The sequence below is a fragment of the Ovis canadensis genome, chromosome 11, assembly GCF_042477335.2.
Source record: "Ovis canadensis isolate MfBH-ARS-UI-01 breed Bighorn chromosome 11, ARS-UI_OviCan_v2, whole genome shotgun sequence".
Classification (NCBI taxonomy): domain Eukaryota; kingdom Metazoa; phylum Chordata; class Mammalia; order Artiodactyla; family Bovidae; genus Ovis; species Ovis canadensis.
In genome coordinates this window covers 64,866,113-64,890,000 of record NC_091255.1, presented here as the reverse complement: position 1 = coordinate 64,890,000, position 23,888 = coordinate 64,866,113, and the positions used below count along the sequence as shown (strand labels likewise).

Here is a 23,888-nt window from a genome sequence, read left to right as displayed (position 1 = left end):
TCACAGCCATATTCCTAGCCTTTGGATCAGTTCCTGGCACACAGCAAGTAAATTAAAAGTTTGTTGGGTGGTGATTCATTAAGGAGACCCGTGTCCAGGAAGCCCCACCCTAGGGGAGAAGCAGTGAAGGTGACAGAAGTCACCAGGGGGCGCACACTTTACCCCTGCTGCTGGCTGGGCGATCCGGAGGTCCACGCAGAGCTGTTGCTACTGGAGGCTGCGATGGAGGCTGGAGTGAAGAACTGTGGTGGGTGAAGAACGGTGTCCTGCCCACGACTCTTCCCAGCCAGTTGCCTGTCCCCTGCATGGTTCCCAGTCCACAGAGGAGAGGGAACTCACAGAAGGGACTGGACAGGTGCTCTGGGACCATCACCTCCTCATGCTCAGACCCAGGCCTGACCAGTATATAGGAGTACCTGCACCCAACTCCACCCCCACCTGCTCTGTATCCAGGTGGACACAACCAGGACCGGCGTCACTGCCTCTAGCATGAAGCATTTTCCTTCTCTTCACCTCGTTGGAAACAGGAGTGCATGAAGGTCAGCACAAGCGTTGGACCTCAGGTCCCACCCCCTAGCCAGCACATCCACATTCCACCCCTCCCTCACCCTGTCCACCCTGGCGGAAGACAGTAGAGCGGAAGCTACTGAAGCCTGAGCACCCTAGAGCCTGTGCTCAGCAAGCAGAGAAGCCACTGCGAGGAGAAGCCTGTGCGCCAGAGCTGGAGGGTTGCCTGGGGAAAGCCCGTGAGCAGCAATGAAGATGCAGCACACCCATAAATAAGTAAATATTTTAAAAATGTTCTGTTAGTGGTCCCCCAGCCCACTTCCACCTTGTCCGGTCCAGGGGTCTGTGGGCTCCCTCCTGCCCACCACTCTGAACCTGGTTCAGAGTCCAGAAGGGAAAAGGAGCAGAAGCAGAGGGAAGCTGAGGAGACAGAGAGGATGCCAGACAGACAGAGACACAGCGCTTGCACAGCACAGACAGTCTGCACAGCATATTGAGTGCAGCACTTTCACAGCATCATCTTTTAGGATTTGAAATAGCTCCACTGGAATTCCATCACCTCCACTAGCTTCGTTTGTAGTGATGCTTCCTAAGGCCCAGACAGGGGCCAGAGGCTTGGGGGTTCCCCTCTGGATTTCCCTTGCCTACAAACCAATCCCCTTGTCCCCCAGCCCAGTTGCTGGTGCCTCTGGGAAACGGGTTTTCCCTGGGTCAGCACAGTGGTCAGAGGCCGAGGAAAGGCCCAGGGGAGGAGCTGGGGCTGGGGCTTGCCCTTCGGGATCACGCAGTCAGAGGGGTGAGCCTAGCAGGCTTGGCCATCTCTGAGCCTGGACCACTCAGGGCTCCTGGATGAGGATCTGGGTTGTTGAGAGGCCCCAGTTCTGACAGCAGAAGCCAGAGGAGAGTGAGAAGAGAGTCTTCTGGAGTGGACCCCCACCCCCACCCCACACACACACCCTGTGCCCCATGCACAAGGGAGATGGCAAGAACCCCTTAGTCCTGATGGATCCAGGATAACAGCGGGCCCTTCCCCTCTACAGCCTCAGAATCCCCGAGGCCCACAGACATTGTCAGGGCCCAGGCCATGGCAGGAACCCGGGTGTCGCCCCCTCACTCTCACAGCTGCTTACACACTCACACTCTCACACACCAGACACACACTCACATGCACACAATGCACTTGGCCCTGAAGCTCTGACACACAAACACCAGCCCCAGTTCCCCTCCCCGAGGCTGAGATTTCCTGGGACGCCCCACAGAGCTGAGCTCAGATTCCTTCACTACCGGTATCAGAGAAAAAGAGGGTCTTACCTGGGGAGACAATCACTTGAACCTGGAAAAAAGGATCAGGCAAGAAGCCGAGGAGTCCTTCTTCCTTCAGAATCGTTGCGACCCCACACCTGTATTTCCCTGCATCGTCTGCAGTGAGGCTTTCCAAGGTCACTGTGAAGGCGAGATCCTCCGGATGGTCTGTGATGGACACCCGGCCGCTCTTCACCTCCACCTCGGGCCCTCTGGTCTGCACAGTCCGCTGCCAAAGCGGGAAGCACGGCTGTCTGCACCAGTATTTGTGAAATGCTCTGTATTCCTCTTCGTAGCGACACTCCACACTCAGGGATTCCCCCACAGCGCCCGTTACGGTGCTGGGGCCACTCAGGGACAAAGAGCCTGGAAGACACTGGAAGTCAGTCTCGTCTTCATCCTAAAGAGCCTGGGCCAGAGGAGCCTGGGGGGTCAGGTCCTCTGGGAGCCTGGAAGTCACCCTGAGGCCAGAGGAAGGAGGGCTCAGAAGCCAAGGAGGCAGGGGGGTTAACCCGGTGTAAAGTTCAGGTGAGAAACAGTTGTGGCAAAGTACCAAACTTCTGAAAAAGAACTGAGTATGTAATATACTTGTGTGTGTGAGTGTGTGTGTGTGTGAGTGTGTGTGTGTGAGTGTGTGTGAGAGTGTGTGTGAGTGTGTGTGTGTGTGTGTGTGTGGTGCCCCAAGAGGTCATCTCTGACTGTGACCATTGAGGTGAGACCATCACAGGTGCCCCCTCCCACCAGCACAGTGGACCAGCCTCACCTGCTTCGCGCCCTGAACCCTCCTGCTCTCTGCTGAGACAGGCGGCAGCCCCTCCTGGAACATTCTCCCCGCCCCCCGCTGCTGGCCCCCTGCTCACCCAGCTCCAGCCCTGCCCCTCCCCTCCCACAGGAAGGGCTGAGCCGCTCACCTGGGAGCTGGAGCAGCAGCAGAGCTGAAGGCAGCCACCCAGCCCTGCCCCTCGGGGTCATTTTCCAGCAAGGATGTCACCTGCAGCAGCCAGGCCCCGGGCAGGGACAGGGTGGAGCCTCTTCAGAGAAGTCCCTCCCAGTACCCACTTCTGCTCCTCTGGGCCTCTCTGCTTCCTGGTCCTGTCCCGGGTCAGCTCAGGTGGTCCAGGGGGCAGGGGGCAGGAAGCTTAGAGGGAAGGGCACACAGCTGGTCCAGGTGCTCGGACCCGCTGCCCTCAGCTCCGCTCAATCCAGCGACTGGACTCATTCAGGACCCCTGATCTAGGATGCTGCCCTCTCCCCATCCTGCACAGCAGGTCCTCTCTCGGTCTCACACACACTCCGGCAGCAGCACCAAGCTGTGTTCCTCTTCTGAGGGGCCTCCTTGGCTTCTACGGGGCCTCCTTGGCTTCTGTGGGGCCTCCTTGGCTTCTGGGATACATCATTACCCTGCTGTCAGGATGGACACTCCCATGAGGATGCCGTGCTCATCCATCCTCGCTGGCCTTGGTGGGGATGATGCAGGGTCTGTGTCCCTATGACCTGGGACAGCAGGCACCCTGCGGGACCCCCAAGTCCACTTCCTGCCCCGCAAGTCTGCCCCGTGACCCCAGACAACTTCCTACGTTCCACCTTGGCTCAGGTTCTCCCCAGGGTACACATCCCTCGGGTCGTGGCTTCCCCCATCTTGGGCCCCTCGCTGCCTACATTAGACTCAGAATAGCGGTTCCCAACCTTTCCATGCTCCGCCTCTGGACAGAGTCTACTCCCCTTTGAGAACGAGAGAGAGACTGGGAACCGACAGGAGGCCAGAGAAGACGCTGGGGGGTGGAGGGATGAGGAATTGGGGGCCCGGGGCTGAGAGGAGCCTCCTCTCCCACCAATGGCACAGAGGGGTGATTGTACACCGGGGGCCCGAGGGCACTGGCTGCTGGGGCCTCTCCTGGATCCATGTGATGAGCAGGGGCCTCTTCATGGTGCAGAGATGAGGGAGGGGACGCCCCGCAGAGAGGAGACAGACTGCCTTCACTGAAGGTGGCTTGTTCGTGTGCCGTGCTGGGCCTTTAAGCCCTATTTTCCCGGGCACAGGGGTGCGGTACGGGGGAGCCCTGCTTTCCTGCCCTCGGGTAGGTTATTCCAGGGTCTCAAGCTGGTCTGCACATCCCAGGGTCTTCCACTGCTCCCCTGCAGATCCTGACTCTCCTCAGTTCTGGTCACAGGGTGTAGACCTGAGTCCCAGTGCACAGCAGGGCTGGAGGCCTGCCCGTCGCAGGGCGAAGCCCCGTGTTCTGACTGGCTCCCTCCACACAGCTCTTGGCAGCACCCAAAGGCCCAGCATTTGGCCTCAACATCCCGTTGCAGGTCCACCCCGGGCTACTGCCCTGCTCACCTCCGGCCTGGTCCAGACCCTTGAGTCCCCGCTCCTCTGCCTGACCCACCAACACCCGTGACTGGGCACCCTCACCCGCTCTCCCAGCTTATGCCTGCTCCCCTTCTGTGGGCTCTTGGCGCCTATGACACCCCCTGGGCTTTCATCAGACCTGGGATTTGGGGTTCCCGGTGTGTCTCCTGCTGGGCTTTGACCCCAAGAGTGCAGGGTCCTCATCTTGCCTCATGGCCCGGGGTCTTTCCACAATAAGTGTGTGTCGCAGTCCAACTCCTGGCTGTCGAGTGGGTCAGTGATGAACGCCTCTCTCAGGTCTCCCCTGCTTTCAGAAGGCCAAGTTCTCCAATCCTGGTCTTTCTTTTCCTGCTCAGGCTGGGGAACAGGACTGGACCATGGTTCTTGGAGAACACGGCACCACCAGACCCTGCAGGCATCTGCTCCCTAGTCTTCCCTGGATCCCCATCTAAAGTGCTCCCACGGCAGGACATTTTCCTCGGGCCTTCCCTTTGCCCAAAGACTCTTCCTCCAGATGCCCACAGGGCTCACTCCATTTCTTTCTTCTGATCTCAGTTAAATACAGCCCTATTCACGGAGCCTGACAGAAGTCACCCCTCACAACTGCACCAATAACACCTTACCTGATTTGATGTTATTCCAAGATACTCTTGAACTTGGACTTTGACATTTCTGCGTGTCTGCATACCTGTCTTATGTTTGTTAATTTTCTGTGTCAACCAGCTGGTATGTGAGTGCCACAAAGCTGAGCTCTTGGGCTTCCCGGGCAGCTCAGTGGTGAAGAATCTGTCTGCTGATGCAGGAGACGCGGGTTCCGTCCCTGATCCAGGAAGATCCCCAACGCCACGGAGCAACTCAGCCTTTTGCCGCAACTGATCGGCCTGTGTTCTAGGGAAAGGAAACCCCAACTACCGAGGCTCCTGTGCCCGGAACCCATGCGCCACAGAAAGGGACGCCACCACCAAGAGAAGCCTGTGCGCCACAACTAGAGAGTACCCCGCACAGCAGTGAAGACCCAGAACAGGAAGAACATTTAATGTTCAAGCAAAAAAGTTTTCTAAAGCTGAGCTCTTTCTTCTGTTTGTTCATGGTTGGAACCATTGCCTGAATTAGTGCTTGCTACTTTGTTCATCTCTATACGTTTCCTGAATGAAAAGCTGGTGAAATTCCCCCGGGCTCAGCTGCTTCAAATGGACGAGTCATGCCGATAACCTACCTTTCGGAGATGTTTGGTGCCCACAAGTTCATCATGATACACCTTGAACTGAAATCGGTGGGTAGCCTACTCAAGCCTTTCTTTGTTGCTATAAGTAGGAGAGACTAGGCTATTGGACAGAAGAAACAGTCATGGCCCCTCAATCTATTTCCAAACTTGAACCAGGTCTAAAACCACAGGCCTTGGATGATGGGGTGGGAAAGGGTTTCAGTTACTCTTGAACAGGAGGAAGGAAGGACTCTGTTATTTTGCATAAACTGTGTACTCTTATTGTTCTACCAGCCGTCCACAAAGGACCTGAACACACTAACCAGTCTGACTGGGCATGAGGAGGGAAGAACCAATTTTTCAGGCAACCCTGGATTCTGTTCTGAACTGACACCAATTGGAGAAGCCCAACATGGCCCTTTGGTCCATTAGACAGAGCAGAGGCTTAGGAAGCTCTGTGAACAATGGAGTTTTGACTCAGAACTCAGTCTCAGTGGGCCCAAAGGACTCCTGAGTTTTCTGCATTGTTATTTCCTGAGCTTCAGCATGCAGAATTCATTAGACGGATTCAGCAACTGGAAGATTCCCCACGGTGGAGCCGAGCCCTGTGGAAGGTGAGTGATTGTGGTAGCACAGATGGTGGGGGAGACCATGGAACTGCCCAGATCCATCAACACAGATCCAAAGGAAGGCTTGCACACTCCTGGGGATGAAGACTGCAGGGAGAGCGCCCGAGAGGTCAGTACACAAGTGATGCTCTGGGAGTTAACCCGAAGGTATGTACTCAACGTTGATCTGTGGTTAGAGTTCAGAAGAACCTACTGAGTAGGTTACACTTTGGATATATGAAAACCATGTTCTAGGAAAAAAGTTACAAAGAAGTTCTGAGAGAGAGGCGGAGTGTGATGCAGGACAGCTGGACAGAAGGTCGTTTCCATCCTGCGCTCAGACTGCATCATTGAAGAGGACACGATGAACACGGGGGCTACTGGTTCTCATAAATGGACTGACTCTGCCTGTCCGCAGAGCTCCTCAGAGGCCTGTGGACCCAGAGGACAGCACCGAGCATGCCCAGGAGCAGCGGCACCTTCAGGAAGACCAGGAGCAGGAAGTGGGCGCTGCCCAGCAGGGGCCTGTGGGGGACACGGGGACAGACAGGGAGCAGCATCCCTAGTGGGGACCCTGGTCCCTCAGTCCCTCCCCACCCCCATCCCTGTGCCCTGAGTCCAGGACCATCCACGTAAGCATCACCCCCGGAAAGGGCAGCCCACTCTAAAGCCCTCTGCTCGCTTGTCTCTGCTTAATAATAGCCCTTGAGAATTAGGACTGTGAGCATGAGGGTGGAGGTGGCTGTGAGAATCACGTGAGGGAGACCAGGGATCCTGGCGGGATCTGGGCAGAAGGACTTTTTCCAAGGCCCTCCACATGTGGGGTTATCCTTTCCAGGGTATAGTAATCAGTAGTCGGCTTTTTTGTGTGATGTCTGCTCTCCTGTAAACAGATTTCCCAAAAAGAAAGGGCCTGCTTTATTCACTGGTAGAAACTGGTACCAGCCTGATACCTCCAAAGACCCAAGGTCTAAGAGATGTGGGTTCGATCCCTAGGTCAGGAAGAGCCTCTGAAGTAGGAAACTGTACCCACTCCAGTATTCTTGCCTGGAAAAGTCCATAGGCAGAAGCCTGCTAGTCTATAGTCCATGGTGTCACAAAGAATTGAACATGACTTAGCAACTGAGGATGTATCTCCAAAGGTCAACACTGAAAAGTCTCTGGTATACTCTAATAACCATGGCTGATAGATGTTGGTGTTCGGCAGAAACCAATACAATTCTGTAAAACAATTACCATTCAATTAAAAAATAAATTAATTTTTAAAAGTCTGTGATATACTCTATACTTCATAATCTAATATAAAATAAAAATTGAATTTAGAAAAGTTGTATGGGGGAAAGTCAAAGCAAAAAAAAAGTGCATGGTAGTTGATGGATGAATAAATGACCGCCTTAGTTGTCTCTGCTCTTCGACCCTGGGACCTTCAACAGGAGGGCACCAAACACCAGGGCTGGCGGGAGGCAGGGGACAGAGTGCAGCGGCCACCAATGCCCAGGGCACCTGCTTCTTCCCTGCCCTGGGCCGGGGTCCTGAAGGCTCCTTCTGTGGGACATTTGCACTTTTCTCTGCCTGGAACCCTGAGCCAGGGTCCTCAAATCCTGCATGTGTCTCCTAAAAGGATTCAGCCAGGCGTCCCTGATTATCGTGTATTAAATAGCAAATCTAATCACCTTCCCACACACACTCTCACCAAACCCCAGTGGCGGGTATCTCTCTGTAGTACTCACGACAAACCGCCATATTTACATAGGAGCTCTGTGTGGACTGGTCCAGGGGTGACTTCCGCCTTACAGCACAACTCTCATCAGAGCTGGATCCTGCCTGGGTGGTCTTACCTGCATCCACAGCAGAGCACCAGGCACGTAGTAGGACCTTCACAGTCAGGTGTGGGAATAAACGAGGGGCCCGGGGTCGGAGACCCAAATCCCCCACGTGTCCCCTCACCCAGAGGAGAAACCACCCAGGTGCCAATGTCCTGGGACGTGGGCCCTTTACCGAGGAGGTTGGCTGGGATCGGGAGTCTCCTGACCAGACCCGGTGCTCCAGGTGGGCACTGGCAGGGTCGTGGGAGAGCCTGGGGAGCCTGTGGACCTCTCGGTGCTGGTGGCTGTAGCAGGGGCTGTGGGAGAGGCACAAGGCAGGCCGCGTTTCCTTCCCGGGGCCCGCACTCCATCCCCCTGTGGCTGTGACTCACAGAGTCAAGGTCACTCAGGCCACCTGGTCAGATGTGCGTGTCCACCGCTCCCCATGGCCTCACCCAGGCCTCCCGCACCCTGGGAACCCCTCCCCACCCCTCCAGATGCACCCTGGCCAGGTGGGCATGGTCAATGCCAAGTGGAAAGCAAGAGGGGCAGACAGGGTCAGCCTGGCAGGGCAGGGCGAGTCCTGAGGGACAGAGCAGGGGCTCCTTTGTAAGCTTTCCTTGGGGTTACAAGAGAAACCCCCAGAATGCCAGGAGGTCCTTGCAGAACACTGTAGGGCCACTGGTGTCCTCTGGGTCAGCACAAGGGTAGGGTGGGTACTGGACATGGGGATCGTTGTTGAGAAGTGCAGTGCAGGTGCGGGCTCCAGAGCAGGTCCCACCCCTGGGCTCAGGGGCGGGCCCATCTCAGGTCCTCAGGGCCCCGGGGTCAAGGCCGGCCTGAATGCAGTGGGGCCTTGTGAGAGTGCATCCCCCATAGGCAGGACCCTGCACAGGCCAGAAAGAGACATGGGCCCCTTGAGAGTGGACGTGCCCTTGTGAGGAGAGCAGGCAGCGTGGATCCCAGGGCAGGATGACCACCAGCCCATGAAGCAGGAAGATGTCCACCTTGACGGTATCTACGTGTAACTCTAGGGTGGCCCCAGCAAGAGACAGAGACGTGCCTGTGTGCCAACGAACATATGCCCAAGACACCACCCACAGCCAGCTCCCCGCCCACCCCCCTCCCGGTCATCCTGGCCCAGCCTTTCTGTCCCACTGCCTTCCTGAGGGTCCAGGTGACCAGCCTGTGCTGGAGTGAGGGTGGAGGATGCTCACCTGGGATCACAGACACCTCCACCTCGAAGGTGGAGTCAATTAAAAATGGCACATCGATCCCACAGCAGTACCTTCCCGCATCCTCCTCTCTGAGGCTCTCCAAGGTCACTGTGAAGGTGAGGTTTGCAGGACGGTCTCTGATGGACACGCGGCCCCTCCTCACTTCTCTCTCTGACTCTCTGGTCTTCATCATCTCCACCGATAACAGACACGGGGGTTTGCACCAGTATTTGGAATTGTTTATGAATACCTCCTGGTACTGACACTCCACGCTCAGGGATCCCCCCACGATGCCCGTCACTCTGCTGGGGCCGCTCAGGGACAAACAGCCTGGAAAACACAACCGGGTCCGGCTCCATCAGGTGGGCCTGGGTCAGAAGAGCCCTGGATGTGGGTCCCTGAAGGGCCCATGGGGTCTGGCGGAGGCCAAGACAGCAAGGGAGCCTTCCTCAGACCCAGGGAAGGAAGACAGGGAGGAGCTCCCTCCTCACAGAGGAGAGGGTGTCCTCGGAGACAGAAGAGCCCAGAATGGGAAAACTTCCGGGTGTGAGTGTGTGTGTGTGTGAGTGTGTGTGAGTATGTGTGTGTGTGAATGTGTGGGTGATTTTGCATGTGTGAGTGTGTGTGTGTGCGTGTGTGTGAATGTGTGTGTGTGTGTGTGCGTGTGTGAGTTGTGCGTGCGGTGCCCCAAGAGGTCATCTCTGACTGTGACCGTTGAGGTGTGACCCTCTCAGGCACCCCCTCCCACCAGCACAGTGGACCAGCTCACCTACTTCGCACCATGACCCTCCTGCTCTCAGCTGAGACAGGCGGCAGCCCCTCCTGGAACCTTCTCCCCCGTGCCCCGGCTCACCCAGCTCCAGCCCTGCCCCCTCCCCTCCCGCAGGAAGGGCTGAGCCGCTGACCTGGGAGCTGGAGCAGCAGCAGAGCTGAAGGCAGCCACCCGGCCCTGCCCCTCGGGGTCATTTCCCCAGCAGGGATGCCACTTGAAGCAGCGCCAGGCCCCGGGCAGGAATAAAATCAAATCTCCTCAGAGGAGTCCCTCCCAGTACCCACTTCTGCTCCTCTGGGCCTCTCTGCTTCCTGGTCCCGTCCCGGGTCAGGTCAGATGGTCCAGGGGTCAGGAGGCAGGAAGCTTAGGGGGAGGGGCACACGGCTGGTCCAGGGCAAGGACCGCTGCCCTCAGCTCCTCTCAGTTTGGCGACTAGACATGTGCCGGGCCCCTCGATCTTGGAGGCTGCCGCCTCCCCACCAAGTCCACAGTAGATTCTCTCAGTCTCACACGCCCATGCACAGAGCAGGGACAAGCTGGGTTCCTCTTCCGGGGCACATCCCCGCCCTCTGCGATGCGTGTTTTCGTTGTGGTCAGGATGGGAAGTCCGAGGGTGGAAGTCATGCTCATCCATCCTCCCCAGTCCTGGTGGCAACCAAGCGGTCACTGTCTCCCCATCTGCAGCTCTAGGTGACCCCAAGACTCTGCCCCCACAGGACCCAAAGTCCTCTTCCTGCCCCGCAAATCTGCCCCGTGACCCCAGACTACTTCCTGCGTCCCACCTCGGCTCTGGGTCCCCCCAGGGTACACACCCCTCGGGCTGTGGTTTCCTTCCTCTTGGGCCCCTCGCTGCCCGCATGACACACAGAACAGCGGTTCCCAAGCTTCCAAGACCCCTTCTTCATGCTCCGCCTCTGGGCAGAGTCTACTCCGCTTTGAGAACCAGAGAGAGACTGACAATGGAGGCCAGAGGAGAGGACGCTGGGTGGAGGGATGAGAAGCTGGGGACCTGGGGCTCAGAGGAGCCTCTTCCCGCATCAGTGGCACAGAGGGGGCGGTTGTACAACAGGGGCCCGAGGGCCCTGGCTGCTGGGGCCTCTCCTGGATCCACGTGATGAGCAGGGGCCACTTCACGGTGCAGCGATGAGGGAGGGGACGGCCTGCAGAGAAGAGACAGACTGCCCGTCCTCACTCACCGTGGCACACTCACGTGACGTGCAGGGACAACAGGTCACATCTTCCTGGGCAGTGGGGCGGGGGTAACAGGGGACTGCAGCCCTTCCCTCGGGTAGGTTTTTCCAGCTTCTCCAGACTGTCTGCAGAAACCAGGGTCTCCCATCCCTCCCATGCGGGTCTTGACTCTCCCCACTTCCAGGGCACGGGCAGTAGACCTGGGTCCCAGTGCGCAGCGGGAGGGATGCAGGAGAGCCGGACCACGCTGCTTGACCCATCCCGATCACCCCAGCGACTCCTGCCATCTCCAGATGAAGCCCCGTGTTCTGACCAGGTCTCTCCCACAGCTCGTGGCAGCACGCCAAGGCCCAGAACTCAGCCACCTCATCCTGCCTCCAGCTCTACCCGCAGGCTGCCACTCTGCCCACATTGGGCCTCATCCAGACCCTTGGGCCCATATTCCTCCCCCTGACCCACGGCTAACACCCTTGACTGTACAACTTCCGTGGCCCTCCCAGCTTAGGCTGGTTCTCTCGTTATGTGTCCTGTTGGACCATTTGACACCCCCTTTGGATTTACCTCCTGGGATTTGGGGCTCCCTGTGTGTCTCCGTCTGGGCTGTGGCCCTGAGAGTTGATGGTCCCCATCTTGCCTGAAGCCCAGTGTCTTTCCAGCATAGCCTGTGGCAATTCAGCAAAGGGATCAATGACTGAATTCCTCTCTCAGGACGCCCCTGCTTTCAGGAAACTAAGTTCTCCAATCCTGGTTTTCCTTTTTCTACTCAGGCTGGTGAACACGACTCAATCAGGAATATTGGAGAACATGGCTCCAGAGGACCCTGCAAGCATCTGCCCTCTGCTCTCCCCTGGATCCGCACCTAAAACGTTCCCAAGGCAGGACGTTTGCACCTGCAGTTCCCTTTACCGGAGGGCTCTTCTTCCAGGTGCCCACAGGGCTCACTGCCTTACGTTCTTCTGGACTTGGTTACATATCACCCTCTTCACGAGGCTGATAGGACTCATCCCTTACTGTCTCACCAACAGCACCTCCTCTTATCTTACGTGACTACGAGATACTCCTCACTGTGGACTTGGACATTTCTGCATGTCTGCACGCCTGTACTATTGTGTCTGTTTTATCTCTGTCCACCAACTGGAATGTGAGCGCCAAAAGCTGAGCTCTTTCTTCTGTTTAATCGTGGGTGGAAGCAACGCCTAGGTTAGTGGTTACTACTTTGGTCCTCTCCCCATATATTTGCTGCATGAAAAGTGGCTGCAATTCCCCAGGTCCTGGCTGCTTCAAATAGATGAGTCAAGATGATAACCTGCCTCTCAGAGATCTTCGGTGCCGGCAAGTTCATCACGTTGCAGTTTGCACTGAAACTGTGGGCAGCCTACGCAGGTCTTTGCCTCTACAAGTCGTGGAGACTAAGCTATTGAATAGAAGACTCACTCTTGGCCCCTCAATCGATTTAAACCCTTGACCCAGGTCTGTAACCAGGGGCCTTGAATGATGGGGTGAGGGTGGGGCTTGAGTTACCTTTGAACAGGAGGAAGGAACGATTCTCTGACAGTTGCATCAATTTTGTACTGTTATTCTTCTACCAGCCATCTGCAAAGGACCTAAACACACTCACCAGTTTGACTGGGCGTGGGGAAGGGAATAATCTGATTTTCCATGGAATGCTGGATTCTGTTCTGAATTGACACCAATTGGAGAAACCCAACATGGCCCTTCGGTCCCTTAGACAGAAGAGTGGGGTGTGGAGGTTTGTGCAGAAAGGAGTTTTGATTTAGGTCCCATGCATGATGGCGCTGTGGACCATCAAATCTCTGCATTGCTATTTCCTGAGCTTCAGAATGCATAAATAGACACACTCAGCAACCGGAAGATTCCCCACATTGGATCTGAGACCTGTGGAGGGTGGGTGATTATGGTAGCACAGATCATGTGGGAAACCATGGAACTGCCTGGATCCATCAAAACAGACCCCAAAGCAAGATTCCCACACTGCTGGGGTTTGAAGACTGCAGAGAGAGCGCCTGAGAGTTCAGCGCATGAGTGATGCTCCGCGGATGAGCTGGAAGCTCTGTACTCAATACTGATCTGTGGTTACAGTTCAGAAGCACCCATTGAGGGGGTATGCTTTTGGTTGTAGAGACTCATGGGCAAGGAAAGAAAGCTACAAGGAAATCCACAAACACAGTATTCGGAGAGAGAGGGAGAGGCTGATACAGGACAGATGGACAGAAGGTCGTTTCCATCCAGTAGTCAGACTGCATCATCGAAGAGGACACGATGAGCACGGGGGCTCCCAGTTCTCGTAAATGGACTGACTCTGCTGGTCCGCAGAGCTCCTCAGAGGCCTGTGGACCCAGAGGACAGCACCGAGCATGCCCAGGAGCAGGGGCACCTTCAGGAAGACCAGCAGCAGGAAGTGGGCGCTGCCCAGCAGGGGCCTATGGGGGACAAGGGGACGGACAGTGAGCACCATCCTCAGGGAGGCCCTGCTGTCTCCACCTTGCCTGCCCCGCGTTCAGGTTCTATGGCTACAAGAATCTTTACAAAGATCAACCTGACACAGAGAAGCCTCACCTGAAGGACTTCTGGACCCTGATCTTCACGAATTGCCCCTGAGACTTAGGACTGTGGACGTAAGGGTGGATGTGGCCGTGAGAATCATGTGAGGGAGACCAGGGACCCAAGGGGGACCTGGGCATTAGGAGGATTTCTACCTGAGTCCTCCTCTTGGGGGCTTCTCCAGCAGCTCAGAGGGTAAGGAATCTGCCTGTGACGCAGGAGAGACCCATGTTGGATCCCTGGGTCAGGAAGACCCCCTGGAGAAGAGAATGGCTACCCACTCCAGTATTTCTGCCTGGAGAATCCCATGGACAGAGGAGCCTGGTGGGCTGCAGTCCATGGGGGTCGCAAAGAGTCAGCCATGGATGAAACAACTAACACACTCCTCATGTGGGGGTTTGCGGTCTAGGGTATAGAACCCAATACTGGGGAGGCTTGGCTGATGTCTGCTAGACAAGAGAGCACAGCCACCTCGAGTGCAGGGACTGTTCGGTCTTATTCAGTGAGCAGCCGGCACCTCCCCAGGGTCTCCAAAGCTCCGGTCCTTCAAAGTCCTTGGCTGATGAAAGAGTGACCCCCCTCAGCTCTGCACCCTCAGAGGCCAGGGCTCTTCAGCAAGGTGATACAGATGACCAGGGCTCAGGGGACAGAGGGGTCACCAACACGCAGAGCGCTTGCTTCCTGCCCTGCCCTGGGCTGGGGGTCTTTTGTTCAGCCTGCCCCCCTCGTGCCTGGTGCCTCATTTCTGAGGATCCCGGCATGCCTGGTTCCCCAGACCCTGCAGGCCTCCATTCAAGTGTCTGTAATCAATTAGCTGCCCTCTCATCATTGTGTTTTAACTAGCGAACTCCACCACCCTCCCACACATGCTGGCCCCTCACCCAGGTGACATTTCCCTCCAAGCGATCATCAGTAGGTGGTGTATTTATACAGCTGATGTGTCCATCTGTTCATTATGTGAATCCCCTCTTAGAACACCACTCTGTCAGGGCAGGACTGTGTCCGTGGGCATTGCTACTGGATCCCAAGTCAACAAGAGCTCCGGGCACTTAGTAGGACCTTTACTGCTTGTTACAGAATTTGTTGAATAAGTTAGGGTCCTTGGTGAAGGGAGCTTGCCTATTCCTGCCTGGTCTCACCTAGAAACCACCCAGGTGAGATGTCCTGGGATGGGGGTCCCTTACCGATGAGCTTGGCCGGGATCAGGGGCCTCCTGCCCGGACACGGTGCTCCAGGTGGGCACTGGCAGGCTCGTGGGAGACTCCGGGGTGCTTGTGGACCTCTTGGAGCTGGTGGGTGTCATAGAGCCTGAGGGAGAAACACAAGTTAGGCCGTGTTTCGTCCCCTGGGTCCCCCCTCTCCATCCCATTGTGGCTCTGACTCACAGCCAAGGTCACTCACACCCTCTGGATGGACGTGCTGTGTCCACCACCCCCGTGGCCGCGCCCAGGCCTGGACAACACCCGGGGCCCCCTCCCTGCCCCTCTCCAGAAGCCCCCTGGCCAGGCGGGCACTGTCAGAAGCATATGGCCCTGCTCCCCTGGGGATCTGAGAGTGCAGAGAGGGCCCTTGGCTCCAAGTCACCCCCAGGCACAGCCACACCTCTCTCCTCCTGGCCCACCCCGCCAGGCGACAAACGGGGACACCTATTCTTTCGGGATTAACAGAGAGACGGGGCAGACAGTGACAGGCAAGGGGCGTGGCTGGAGCGAAGCTCAGATGGAAAGTCCTGCAGCTGAGTCTGAGCTGAATCAGGAGACCCCGTGTCATCTGTCAGCCAGCCCCAGGCAGTCCTCTCCGTGGGAGGGCATGACCAGAAAGATCTAGAGAGATATCGACCTGGTGGACCCCGTGAAATGTGGCCTCTCCTGAGGTAAGCCGACAGAGCCCTTCCAAGACACACCCTGCGGAGCCAGTAAACTTTCGGTTCCTTTCTTGCAAACAGAAACGCAAAAAGGAAACCTTCCTCCTGAGAGAGAAGCAGCGACCAACAGGAAGGACTCAGGGGTCCCAGGTACGGTCCACAACCCTAGAACTGGCATCTCAGGCTCACCTGGGATCACAGACACCTCCACCTGGAAGGTGGGGTCACGTGAAAGTGGCACATAGATCCCACATCCGTACGTTCCCGCATCCTCCTCTCTGAGGCTCTCCAAGGTCACTGTGAAGGTGAGGCTTGCAGGACGGTCTCTGATGGACACGCGGCCCCTCCTCACTTCTCTCTCTGACTCTCTGGTCTCTACAATCTTCCACGGTGACACACACGGGTGTTTGCACCAGTATTTGATCTCGTCCACGAATGCCTCCTGGTACCGACACTCCACCCTCAGGGATCCCCCCACAATGCCTGTCACGCTTCGGGGGCCACTCACGGACAAACAGCCTGGAAAACACAATGGAGTCCAACTTCATCGAGTGAGTGTGGGTCTGGGGAGCGTTGGATGGGATCCCTTGAGGGCCTGTGGGGTCTGGAGGAGGCCAAGGCAGGAGGCAGGCCCTTCCTCAGACCCAGAGGTGGATGATGGGGGAAGGAGGTCCCTCCTCAGAGAGAGAGGGTTCCGTGGAGACAGAAAAACTCAGGGTGCGTGCGTGTGTGAGTGTGTGAGTGTGTGTGTGTGTGTGTGTGTGTGGTGCCCCAAGAGGTCATCTCTGACGGTGACCTTTGTGGTGTGACCATCACAGGCGCCCCCTCCCACCAGCACAGTGGACCAGCCTCACCTGCTTCGCGCCCTGAACCCTCCTGCTCGCTGCTGAGACAGGTGGCAGCCCCTCCTGGAACCTTCTCCCCGCCCCCCACTGCTGGCCCCCTGCTCACCCAGCTCCAGCCCTGCCCGTTCCCTCCCACAGGAAGGGCTGAGCGGCTCACCTGGGAGCTGGAGCAGCAGCAGAGCTGATGGCAGCCACCCAGCCCTGCCCCTCGGGGTCATTTCCCCAGCAGGGATGTCACCTGCAGCAGCAGCAGGCCCCAGGCAGGGACAGGGTCAGGCCTCCTCAGGGGATTCCCTCCCGGTGCCCACTTCTGCTTCTCTGGGCCTCTCTGCTCCTTGTCCAGCCCTATCCCTGGTCTCCACAGTCCTCCTGGCAGCTGGCACTGAGCCGCGTGTAGAAACCTCGGGGTGAGGAGCAGAAGGGCCATGCGATGCTGGCTGGTGACCCCTGGCTCCTCCCAGTCTCGTGACTGGACGTCCACGGTCACCTTCCAAGGATGAGTGACCCACTCCGCTCAGCCCACAGCTGCCCTCTGTGTGTCTCACACGCGGCCCCCAACACCTGAGCCACACTGGGCTCTTTCTCCATGGCACATCCCCACCCTTAGTGATGTATCATTTCCTCTGTGGTCAGGGTGGACGGCTCCAGAGGCAGGTGCCAGCTTCCTCCATCCTCCCTGGCCTGGGTGGTGACCACAGCGGGTCTGTATCCTGCTGATCTGCAGACCCAGGCACCGTGAGAGCGCCACCCCTGTGGAGCCTCGGGCTCCTCTTCAGTCAACCTCAGATGCTTCCAGAAGGTCCTGTCTTGGGTCCGAATACAAATCTCACAGCCCATGGCTTCCCTCCCGGTGTGTCTCCCGGATCCCCAACACGGACGGGGAGCCGCTGACCCCGACCCTGCACGTTCCTCACTTTTTACTCTTCTTTTAAGAGTGGACTGTATCGTGAGCCTCAGGACAGAGAACCAAGTGTGAGCGAGGGCAGTTCAGTGGTGAAAGATGCTAAGGGGGAAGCTGGGACCCGGGGAAATCTCTCTCCAGCCCTTTAGCCTCCACCCAAGGGCGTGGAGGGGGCGGCTATATAATACGGGGGCGGTCTGCCCGAAGACACCAAAGCTGGCCTCTCTTTGAGTTCACAGTGACAAGCAGAGAGGCAGAGAGCGGGGTGGTCCTTCCCAGGAGGTGGGCTAGCAGGTATGGCCTCACTCAGAGTGACTCCTTCTCATGATGTGATGGTTTAGGGTCGGTTTCCCCCGGGATTGACAGAACTCTACTCAGTTCTCTATAATAACCTATATGGGAAAAGGATCTGAAAAACAGTGAATGCATGTATGTGTGTAACTGAATCACTTTGCTGTACGCCTGAAACTAACGCCACATTGTAAATCAAATAAACTCTAATAAACCTTTTTTGAAAGAATTTTAAAACCAAAACATGGAGATTAAAAACTCAGTAATGAACACACATGCAAACTCAAAATGTGAAATTATGCTTCGGAAAGTTTGCTTGATTTTTTTTGGGGGATTGATCATTTACTGGGCTTTTCCATGCAGTAAAGAGTATATCGATAGCCTCACCTCTTCCCAACTACCTTCCCCACGAATCAAAAAGCAAACAAACCGCATGAGTGTATGTTCAGCTGCTCAATCGTGTCTGACTCTTCAACCCCCTGAACTGCAGCCCACCAGGCTCCCCTTTCCATGGGATTCCCCAGGCAAGAATACTGGAGTGGGTTGCCATTTTCTTCTCCAGGGGATCTTCCTGACCCAGGGATCGAGCCCACCTCTCCTGCATTGGCAGACAGATAGATTCTTTACTACTGCGGTACCTGGGAAGCCTAAACAAACTGACCAGAAGCATACCATACATGATGGTGTCAAGACCCGAACCCAGATGTCGCTGGCACATCGGCCCAAGTATCTCCTCACCATATGGGGACTCGGAAGGGGAAAGAGCCAGAGGCCAGCAAGAGGGAGAGGCACAGTCATCAGAGCCAGGAAGCAGAATGGGGTGGGGTGGGGTGTGGATCACTATGGTAACCTCAATTGAGAAGTCTGATCTGCACTGTTCCCTACAGCTTCTCCCCTCACCAAGATCTCTCCCTTCTCACTAACTTCCCCAGGGTATCTTCCTTTCCAGAAGGACGTTTCTTGAGCTAAAAGCAGTTTCTGCCGGCTCCTGGCTGTGCCGATTGGTGGAAGAGTCAACATGGGCAATGACAACAGTAATTCAGGAAATGCACTGGTTTTCTGTAGGGGTTCCTGTTGTGATGGTTAATGTTATGCACCAACCCGCCTGGCTGCAGAGTGCCCAGGTTAAATAATTCTGGAGGTGTGTGCCAGGACGTTTCCCGGTGAGATCAGCATGGGAAGGGGTGGACTCAGTGAAGTAGGTTGCCCCTGCCCAAAGTAGGTAGTTGTTGTTGTTCAGTCCCTAAGTTGTGTCCAGCTCTTTGCGACACCATGGACTGCAGCACGCCGGGCTCCTCTGTCCTTCGCTGTCTCCCGGAGTTTGCTCAGATTCGTGTCCACTGAGTTGGTAAGGCCATCCAACCATCTCATCCTCTGCCGCCTCCTTCTTCTTTTGCCTCCAATCTTTCCCAGCATCAGGATCTTTTCTAATGAGTAGGCTCTTCGCTTCAGATGACCAAAGTATTGGAGCTTCAGGTTCAGCATCAGTTCTTCCAATGAATATTTAGGGTTGACTTCCTTTAGGATTGACTGGTTGGATCTCATTTGATCTCCCAGTGTAGGCAGGCTTCCTTTAGTCAGTCTAATGAAGCTGGAGGAACAGGTGGAGGACCAGGTGGAGGAACAAGGTATTCAGCCCTTCCTGCCTGGTTGCTTCCTATCCTTGGCACTTCAGCTTCTCAAACTTTGGAACTTGGCATGAATTATACAGACAGCGGATGGTGGCGTTCCCAGGTGAGCCAATTCCTTACAATACATCTCTTCACATGCAAACATCTCCTATTGTTCTGTTTCTCTAGAGTGTTGACCAACACAGGTGTGTGTCTGGCTTGTGGGAATTTCCTTCTTCAACTCTCAAGTCTGCACATGAAGATCTAACTCAGGAAGTTTTCCTTCGAGGACTTGACACAGGGATCCCAAACCCAAACCGCTGTGAGGGAAATAAAGCTGATACTTCTGATTCACTCCCCTTCAAAGAGCAATTACTTGGCTTTAAGCTCAGGCGGTAAAGAATCCGCCTGCAATGTGGGAGACCTGGGTTCGATCCCTGGGTTGGGAAGATCCCCTGGAGGAGGGTATGGCAACCCTCCTACGGAGTGACATCCCCAGCCCCTCCGCAGACACTCCCCGGAGCTGATGAACTGTTTGTGTTTCAGTGGGCTCCTAGAGAGATATGTAAAGCAAAAAGCCTAAAATGTCAAGTGGAGCATTAAACAGCATAGGAACCAACCACAGAGTCAATTTGATAGGGACAGAGTAATGTAGGTGATTAAATAGTTACCCCACTAGGGATTGTAAGTAGAAAATAAATGGGTTGTGGGTGTGTGAAAGTGAAAGTCGCTCAGTCCTGTCTGACTCTTTGCGACCCCACGGACTGTACAGTCCATGGAATTCTCCAGGTCAGAATACTGCAGTGAGTAGCCTTTCCCTTCTCCAGGGGATCTTCCCAACCCCAGGGTTCGAACCTAGGTCTCCCACGTTGCAGGGGGGATTCTTTACCAGCTGAGCTACCAGTCTTGTAATTTGATGATTACTCATGAAAACAGGTTTGCTTAACCACAAAACCAAGCAAGCTTGCTTAGCAACAAAACCATGCAACAGAAGCTCCCAAAAATAAAACGATGGTGGCATGAGCCCCACATCCTGTCCAGTGAGCTCAGTAATTAACGATCTCTGCACACAGAAAAAAACAATAATTTGTGCACCTAGTTTGACCACGTAGGGACAAGAAAACGCCACTACTCAACCTGGAGGAGGAGCTGATGGTGGAAGCACTACGTCTACGTGAGGAAAACAAAGTTCTCCTCCCCCTCCCTTTCCTTTGATTATAAAACTGTAGCCCAGTAAGTTCTTGGGCGTGATATCTCTCAGCCACCCTTTTGTAAACCTCACAAGCATCCTGTTCTACTGAATGATTTCTTATCTACCACTTTGCCCTCACTGAATTCTTTGCACTGAGACACAAAGGACTGTGGTACCAGAGCTCTTTGGAGCCCCCTGGACGACACCCAACAGTTTCAAATCGGGTCTCCCTTTCACCAGGGAAAACTATAATTAATAAGAAGTTGTGTGCTTAGTCGCTCAGTTATGTCCGACTCTTTGAGAGCCCATGGACTGCAGCCCGCCAGGCTCCTCTGTCCATGGCGATTCTCCAGGCAAGGATACTGGAGCGGGTTGCTATGCCCTCCTCCAGGGGATCTTCCCAACCCAGGGATCAAACCCAGATCTCCCGCATTGCAGGCGGATTCTTTACTGACTGAGCTTAAAGCCAAGTAATTCCCTTTCTTTGAAGGGGAGTGGGTCAGGAGTATGAGCCTTATTTCCCTCTGGGTTTCAGGGTCTCTCTAAGTTCCACAGAAACCTGGAGAATAATGTAGATACTTTATAAAATCAGTTGAGTTCAGTCGCTCAGTCGTGTCTGACTCTTTGTAACCCCATGAATCACAGCATGCCAGGCCTCCCTGTCCATCACCAACTCCCGGGGTTCACTCAAACTCATGTCCATCAAGTTGGTGATGCCATCCAGCCATCTCATCCTCTGTCATCCCCCTCTCCTCCTGCCCCCAATCCCTCCCAACATCAGGGTCTTTTCCAATGAGTCAAGTCTTCACATCAGGTGGCCAAAGTATTGGAGGTCCAGCTTCAGCGTCAGTCCTTCCAATGAACACCCAGGACTGATCTCCTTTAGGATGGACTGGTTGAATCTCCTTGCGGTCCAAGGGACTCTCAAGAGTCTTCTCCAACACCACAGTTCAAAAACATCAATTCTTCAGTGCTCAGCTCTCTTCACAGTCTAACTCTCACATCCATACATGACCACTGGAAAAACCATAGCTTTGACTAGGCAGACCTTTGTTGGGCAAAGTAATGTCTGCTTTTTAATATGCTAACTAGGTTGTTCATAACTTTCCTTCCAAGGAGTAAGCGTCTTTTAATTTCATGGCTGCAATCACCACCTACAGTGATTTTGGAGCCCAAAAGAAAAAAGTCTGACACTGTTTCCACTGTTTCCCCATCTACTTCACATGAAGTGATGGGACCAGATGCCATGATCTTCGTTTTCTGAATGTTGAGCTTTAAGCCAACTTTTTCACTCACTTCTTTCACTTTCATCAAGAAGCTTTTTAGTTCCTCTTCACTCTCTGCCATAAGGGTGGTGTCATCTGCATATCTGAGATTATTGATATTTCTCCCGGCAGTCTTGATTCCAGCTCGTGCTTCCTCCAGCCCAGCGTTTCTCATGATGTACTCTGCATAGAAGTTAAATAAGCAGGGTGACAATATACAGCCTTGACGTCCTCCTTTTCCTATTTGGAATCAGTCTGTTGTTCCATGTCCAGTTCTAACTGTTGCTTCCTGACCTGCATATAGCTTTCTCAAGAGGCTTGTCAGGTGGTCTGGTATTCCCATGTCTCTCAGAATTTTCCACAGTTCATTGTGATCCACACAGTCAAAGGCTTTTATTCAAAGCCTTTTATTTTTTGAAGCCCTTAGTGTCTCAAAAAAAGGGGCGATGCCAAAAGAAGATTATAAAAACTGCAGTCTATTTTACATGCACCAAGTTCACAAATTGACTTTCTGTTACACAAACGGCCATAAAGTAGAATTAGTTGGGCTATAAAATGCCTACTGGATGAAAACCTAATTTGCTGATGCAAGTTCGTGTGCCCGATGCACAGTGAGGCCAAACAAACTGGAACGTCGGAGTCCAGAGGAAAGGAAGTCTCATTGCAAGAAGAGGAGGCCTAGAAAGCCCCGAGCTCCCAGAAAGACTTCAGCAAAGCATTTTTAAAAGCCAGGTTGGGGGGTGGGGTGGTCGCCGGGTCCCCCACGATCCTCTGGTCGGCTGGTGAGGGAGCAGGGGGTGTCACAGGGTTCCGTCCACCAGTCCTGAGGCTCCAGGAGGCCTGGGGCCCGGTGCTCATGGTCCTCAAGTAGTCAACATCTTCCCTTTGGGGGGAGGTTTCCACCTCTGCAAAACAGCACAGGAAATGTGCATCAAATGCTATTACCTAGGTACTTCAGAGAGGAGCTAAAGCAGGGGATAAGGGGGAAGGCCTGACCACCCCACACACACCCCCACCCCGGGAAGGCCCCATAGGGTCCTGCTCACTTACACATCTACTGGTGGTTTGATGGGAATAGCAGCTTCCCTCACTCTCGGGCAATACAAGGAAACTGACAGTCGTCACCACTTCGAGTTCCAAGCGAGCAGACACGTCGAGGAGGGGGCGCTGGGTCTCTCCACTCCTCCCAGAGAGAAAGAAATCCAGAAGAGCAGTTAGGGAGCTGCTGCTCAGGGAAGCTGAAGTCCCGGACTGGAATCGGATGTGTCCTTATCTTTCTTACCTGGGTCTAGCCCCTCCCTGGGGAACGGGTCTTTAGGACCTTGATCAACTCCAGTCCGAACTACCCACTGGGCCCCAGACCCCTGGTTGCACCTTGAGCCCTGGCCCTGGAACCCCTGGATGTCTGGGTCCGTGTCTGGTCGGTCCCAGGGTGGGAAGGTGACCCTTACTCAGACAGCTCAGGCTGATGAGAGGGAAGGGGCTGTAGGACTTAGCCTGGAGGGGAATGGCTGTCAGGATGCAACGGGTCTTGTTTTGATACTCACGGTGACCAGGATCAGATTCAGCAGCTGAGAGGCAGTCCCCTTAGAGTAGAATTGTTCGTCTGTCCTTGAAGGAGTGAAGCTCTGCAAGCGGCCACTAGCACCATCTGGTGGTGGGCCGATGAACTGCCACAAGTGTGCCCTGGTGTGTGCCGACTTGCCTCAGTCGTGTCCGACTATTTGAGACCCCACGGACTATAGCCCACCAGGCTCCTCTGTCCATGGGATTCTCCAGACAACGATACTGGACTGGATTGCCGTGCCCTCCTCCAGGGGATCCTCCCGACCCAGGGATCGAAGCTGCGTCTCGTATGTCTCCTGCATTGCAGGTGGGTTCTTTACCACTAGCAGCACCTGGGAAGCCCGAGTGGTTACCTTCTTTTTTGCCCTTGAGGTCAGGAAATAGAGGTGCCACATCCACCCAGCAAGGCTTCCGACTGACCTGGGGCTCGGACACGGGGGATGGGTCCCAACGAGGTAAACTGCTCCTCTACCCGAGCTCCCACCTCCCAGAGAGCAAGAGGCTCTATTTTATGGAGACTGGTTTTGATGCTGGCTGAGTTAGAGATCACCCGGCTGGAGAGAGAGGGTTGTCACAGCCCCTGCTCCTTCTTGACCCAGGCCTTTGCCTTTGTCCAGCCCGTCCCCCTCCCCCCGCCACCCCCTCGCCGCCCCCCGGAAGTCCTTATCCGAGAGGTTGTCTCTGCCCTCCTGTCACCCCACCCTCTGAATTCTGCTCTCTTTTTTTCTCTATAAGGCTCATTTTCTTCTATGTGAACCATTTTTAACATGCTGATTGAATTTGTTGCAACATTGCTTCTGCTGTTTATGTTTTGGTTTCTTGGCCATGAGGCA

At 55.1% G+C, this 23,888-nt stretch overlaps 3 protein-coding genes and 1 long non-coding RNA gene across 10 annotated transcripts in view; all 4 read right to left on the bottom strand.

Moving 5' to 3' along the window:
- Positions 1–23,888, bottom strand: part of LOC138415416 (protein CD300H-like) — a 38,270-nt gene that overhangs the window by 3,775 nt on the left and 10,607 nt on the right. The window contains exons 1-3 of one of the 5 annotated variants that reach the window (XM_069543997.1): positions 2,721–2,877; positions 1,819–2,175; positions 163–301 (exon numbers count right to left, since the gene is read on the bottom strand). In XM_069543997.1, the coding sequence (XP_069400098.1) occupies positions 163–301; positions 1,819–2,175; positions 2,721–2,781 (557 nt within the window). In that variant the 5' untranslated portion in view covers positions 2,782–2,877. Of the gene's footprint in view, positions 1–162; positions 302–1,818; positions 2,176–2,720; positions 2,878–23,888 lie in introns of those variants that run through there. The other 4 variants (XM_069544003.1, XM_069543996.1, XM_069543999.1 and 1 more) reach the window with 4 other exon arrangements.
- On the bottom strand, positions 5,171–10,341 carry LOC138415419 (CMRF35-like molecule 6). Of its 3 annotated transcripts, none has more exons than XM_069544006.1 (4): positions 9,902–10,341; positions 8,997–9,326; positions 7,973–8,096; positions 5,171–6,499 (listed from the first exon to the last, which is right to left on the bottom strand). In XM_069544006.1, the coding sequence occupies exons 1-4, from the start codon at positions 9,960–9,962 to the stop codon at positions 6,352–6,354; spliced, it is 663 nt and encodes a 220-aa protein (XP_069400107.1). In that variant the 5' UTR covers positions 9,963–10,341; the 3' UTR covers positions 5,171–6,351. The 3 variants fall into 3 exon arrangements, with proteins under 3 accessions (XP_069400107.1, XP_069400109.1, XP_069400108.1); XM_069544008.1 differs by having other exon boundaries at positions 5,171–7,849; positions 9,902–10,338; XM_069544007.1 differs by having other exon boundaries at positions 5,171–7,849; positions 9,068–9,326; positions 9,902–10,338.
- Positions 12,515–16,813, bottom strand: LOC138415418 (CMRF35-like molecule 6). The gene is made up of 4 exons (XM_069544005.1): positions 16,388–16,813; positions 15,575–15,904; positions 14,706–14,829; positions 12,515–13,400 (listed from the first exon to the last, which is right to left on the bottom strand). The coding sequence occupies exons 1-4, from the start codon at positions 16,446–16,448 to the stop codon at positions 13,223–13,225; spliced, it is 693 nt and encodes a 230-aa protein (XP_069400106.1). The 5' UTR covers positions 16,449–16,813; the 3' UTR covers positions 12,515–13,222.
- On the bottom strand, positions 20,792–23,618 carry LOC138414771 (uncharacterized). The gene is made up of 2 exons (XR_011246963.1): positions 22,540–23,618; positions 20,792–22,394 (listed from the first exon to the last, which is right to left on the bottom strand). It is a non-coding gene; the product is annotated as an uncharacterized lncRNA (long non-coding RNA).

Coding starts and splice junctions, on each gene's coding strand:
- LOC138415419 (XM_069544006.1), bottom strand. CDS start 9,962: ATGACCCCGAGGGGCAGGGCCGGGTGGCTGCCTTCAGCTCTGCTGCTG. Junction 9,327..9,901: donor GCTGCTGCTCCAGCTCCCAG/GTCAGCGGCTCA, acceptor TGTGTTTTCCAG/GCTGTTTGTCCCTGAGCGGC. Junction 8,097..8,996: donor GGAGGTGTCTGTGATCCCAG/GTGAGCATCCTC, acceptor CCTCTCCCACAG/CCCCTGCTACAGCCACCAGC.
- LOC138415418 (XM_069544005.1), bottom strand. CDS start 16,448: ATGACCCCGAGGGGCAGGGCTGGGTGGCTGCCATCAGCTCTGCTGCTG. Junction 14,830..15,574: donor GGAGGTGTCTGTGATCCCAG/GTGAGCCTGAGA, acceptor TTTCTCCCTCAG/GCTCTATGACACCCACCAGC. Junction 13,401..14,705: donor GATCCCGGCCAAGCTCATCG/GTAAGGGACCCC, acceptor TGTCCCCCATAG/GCCCCTGCTGGGCAGCGCCC.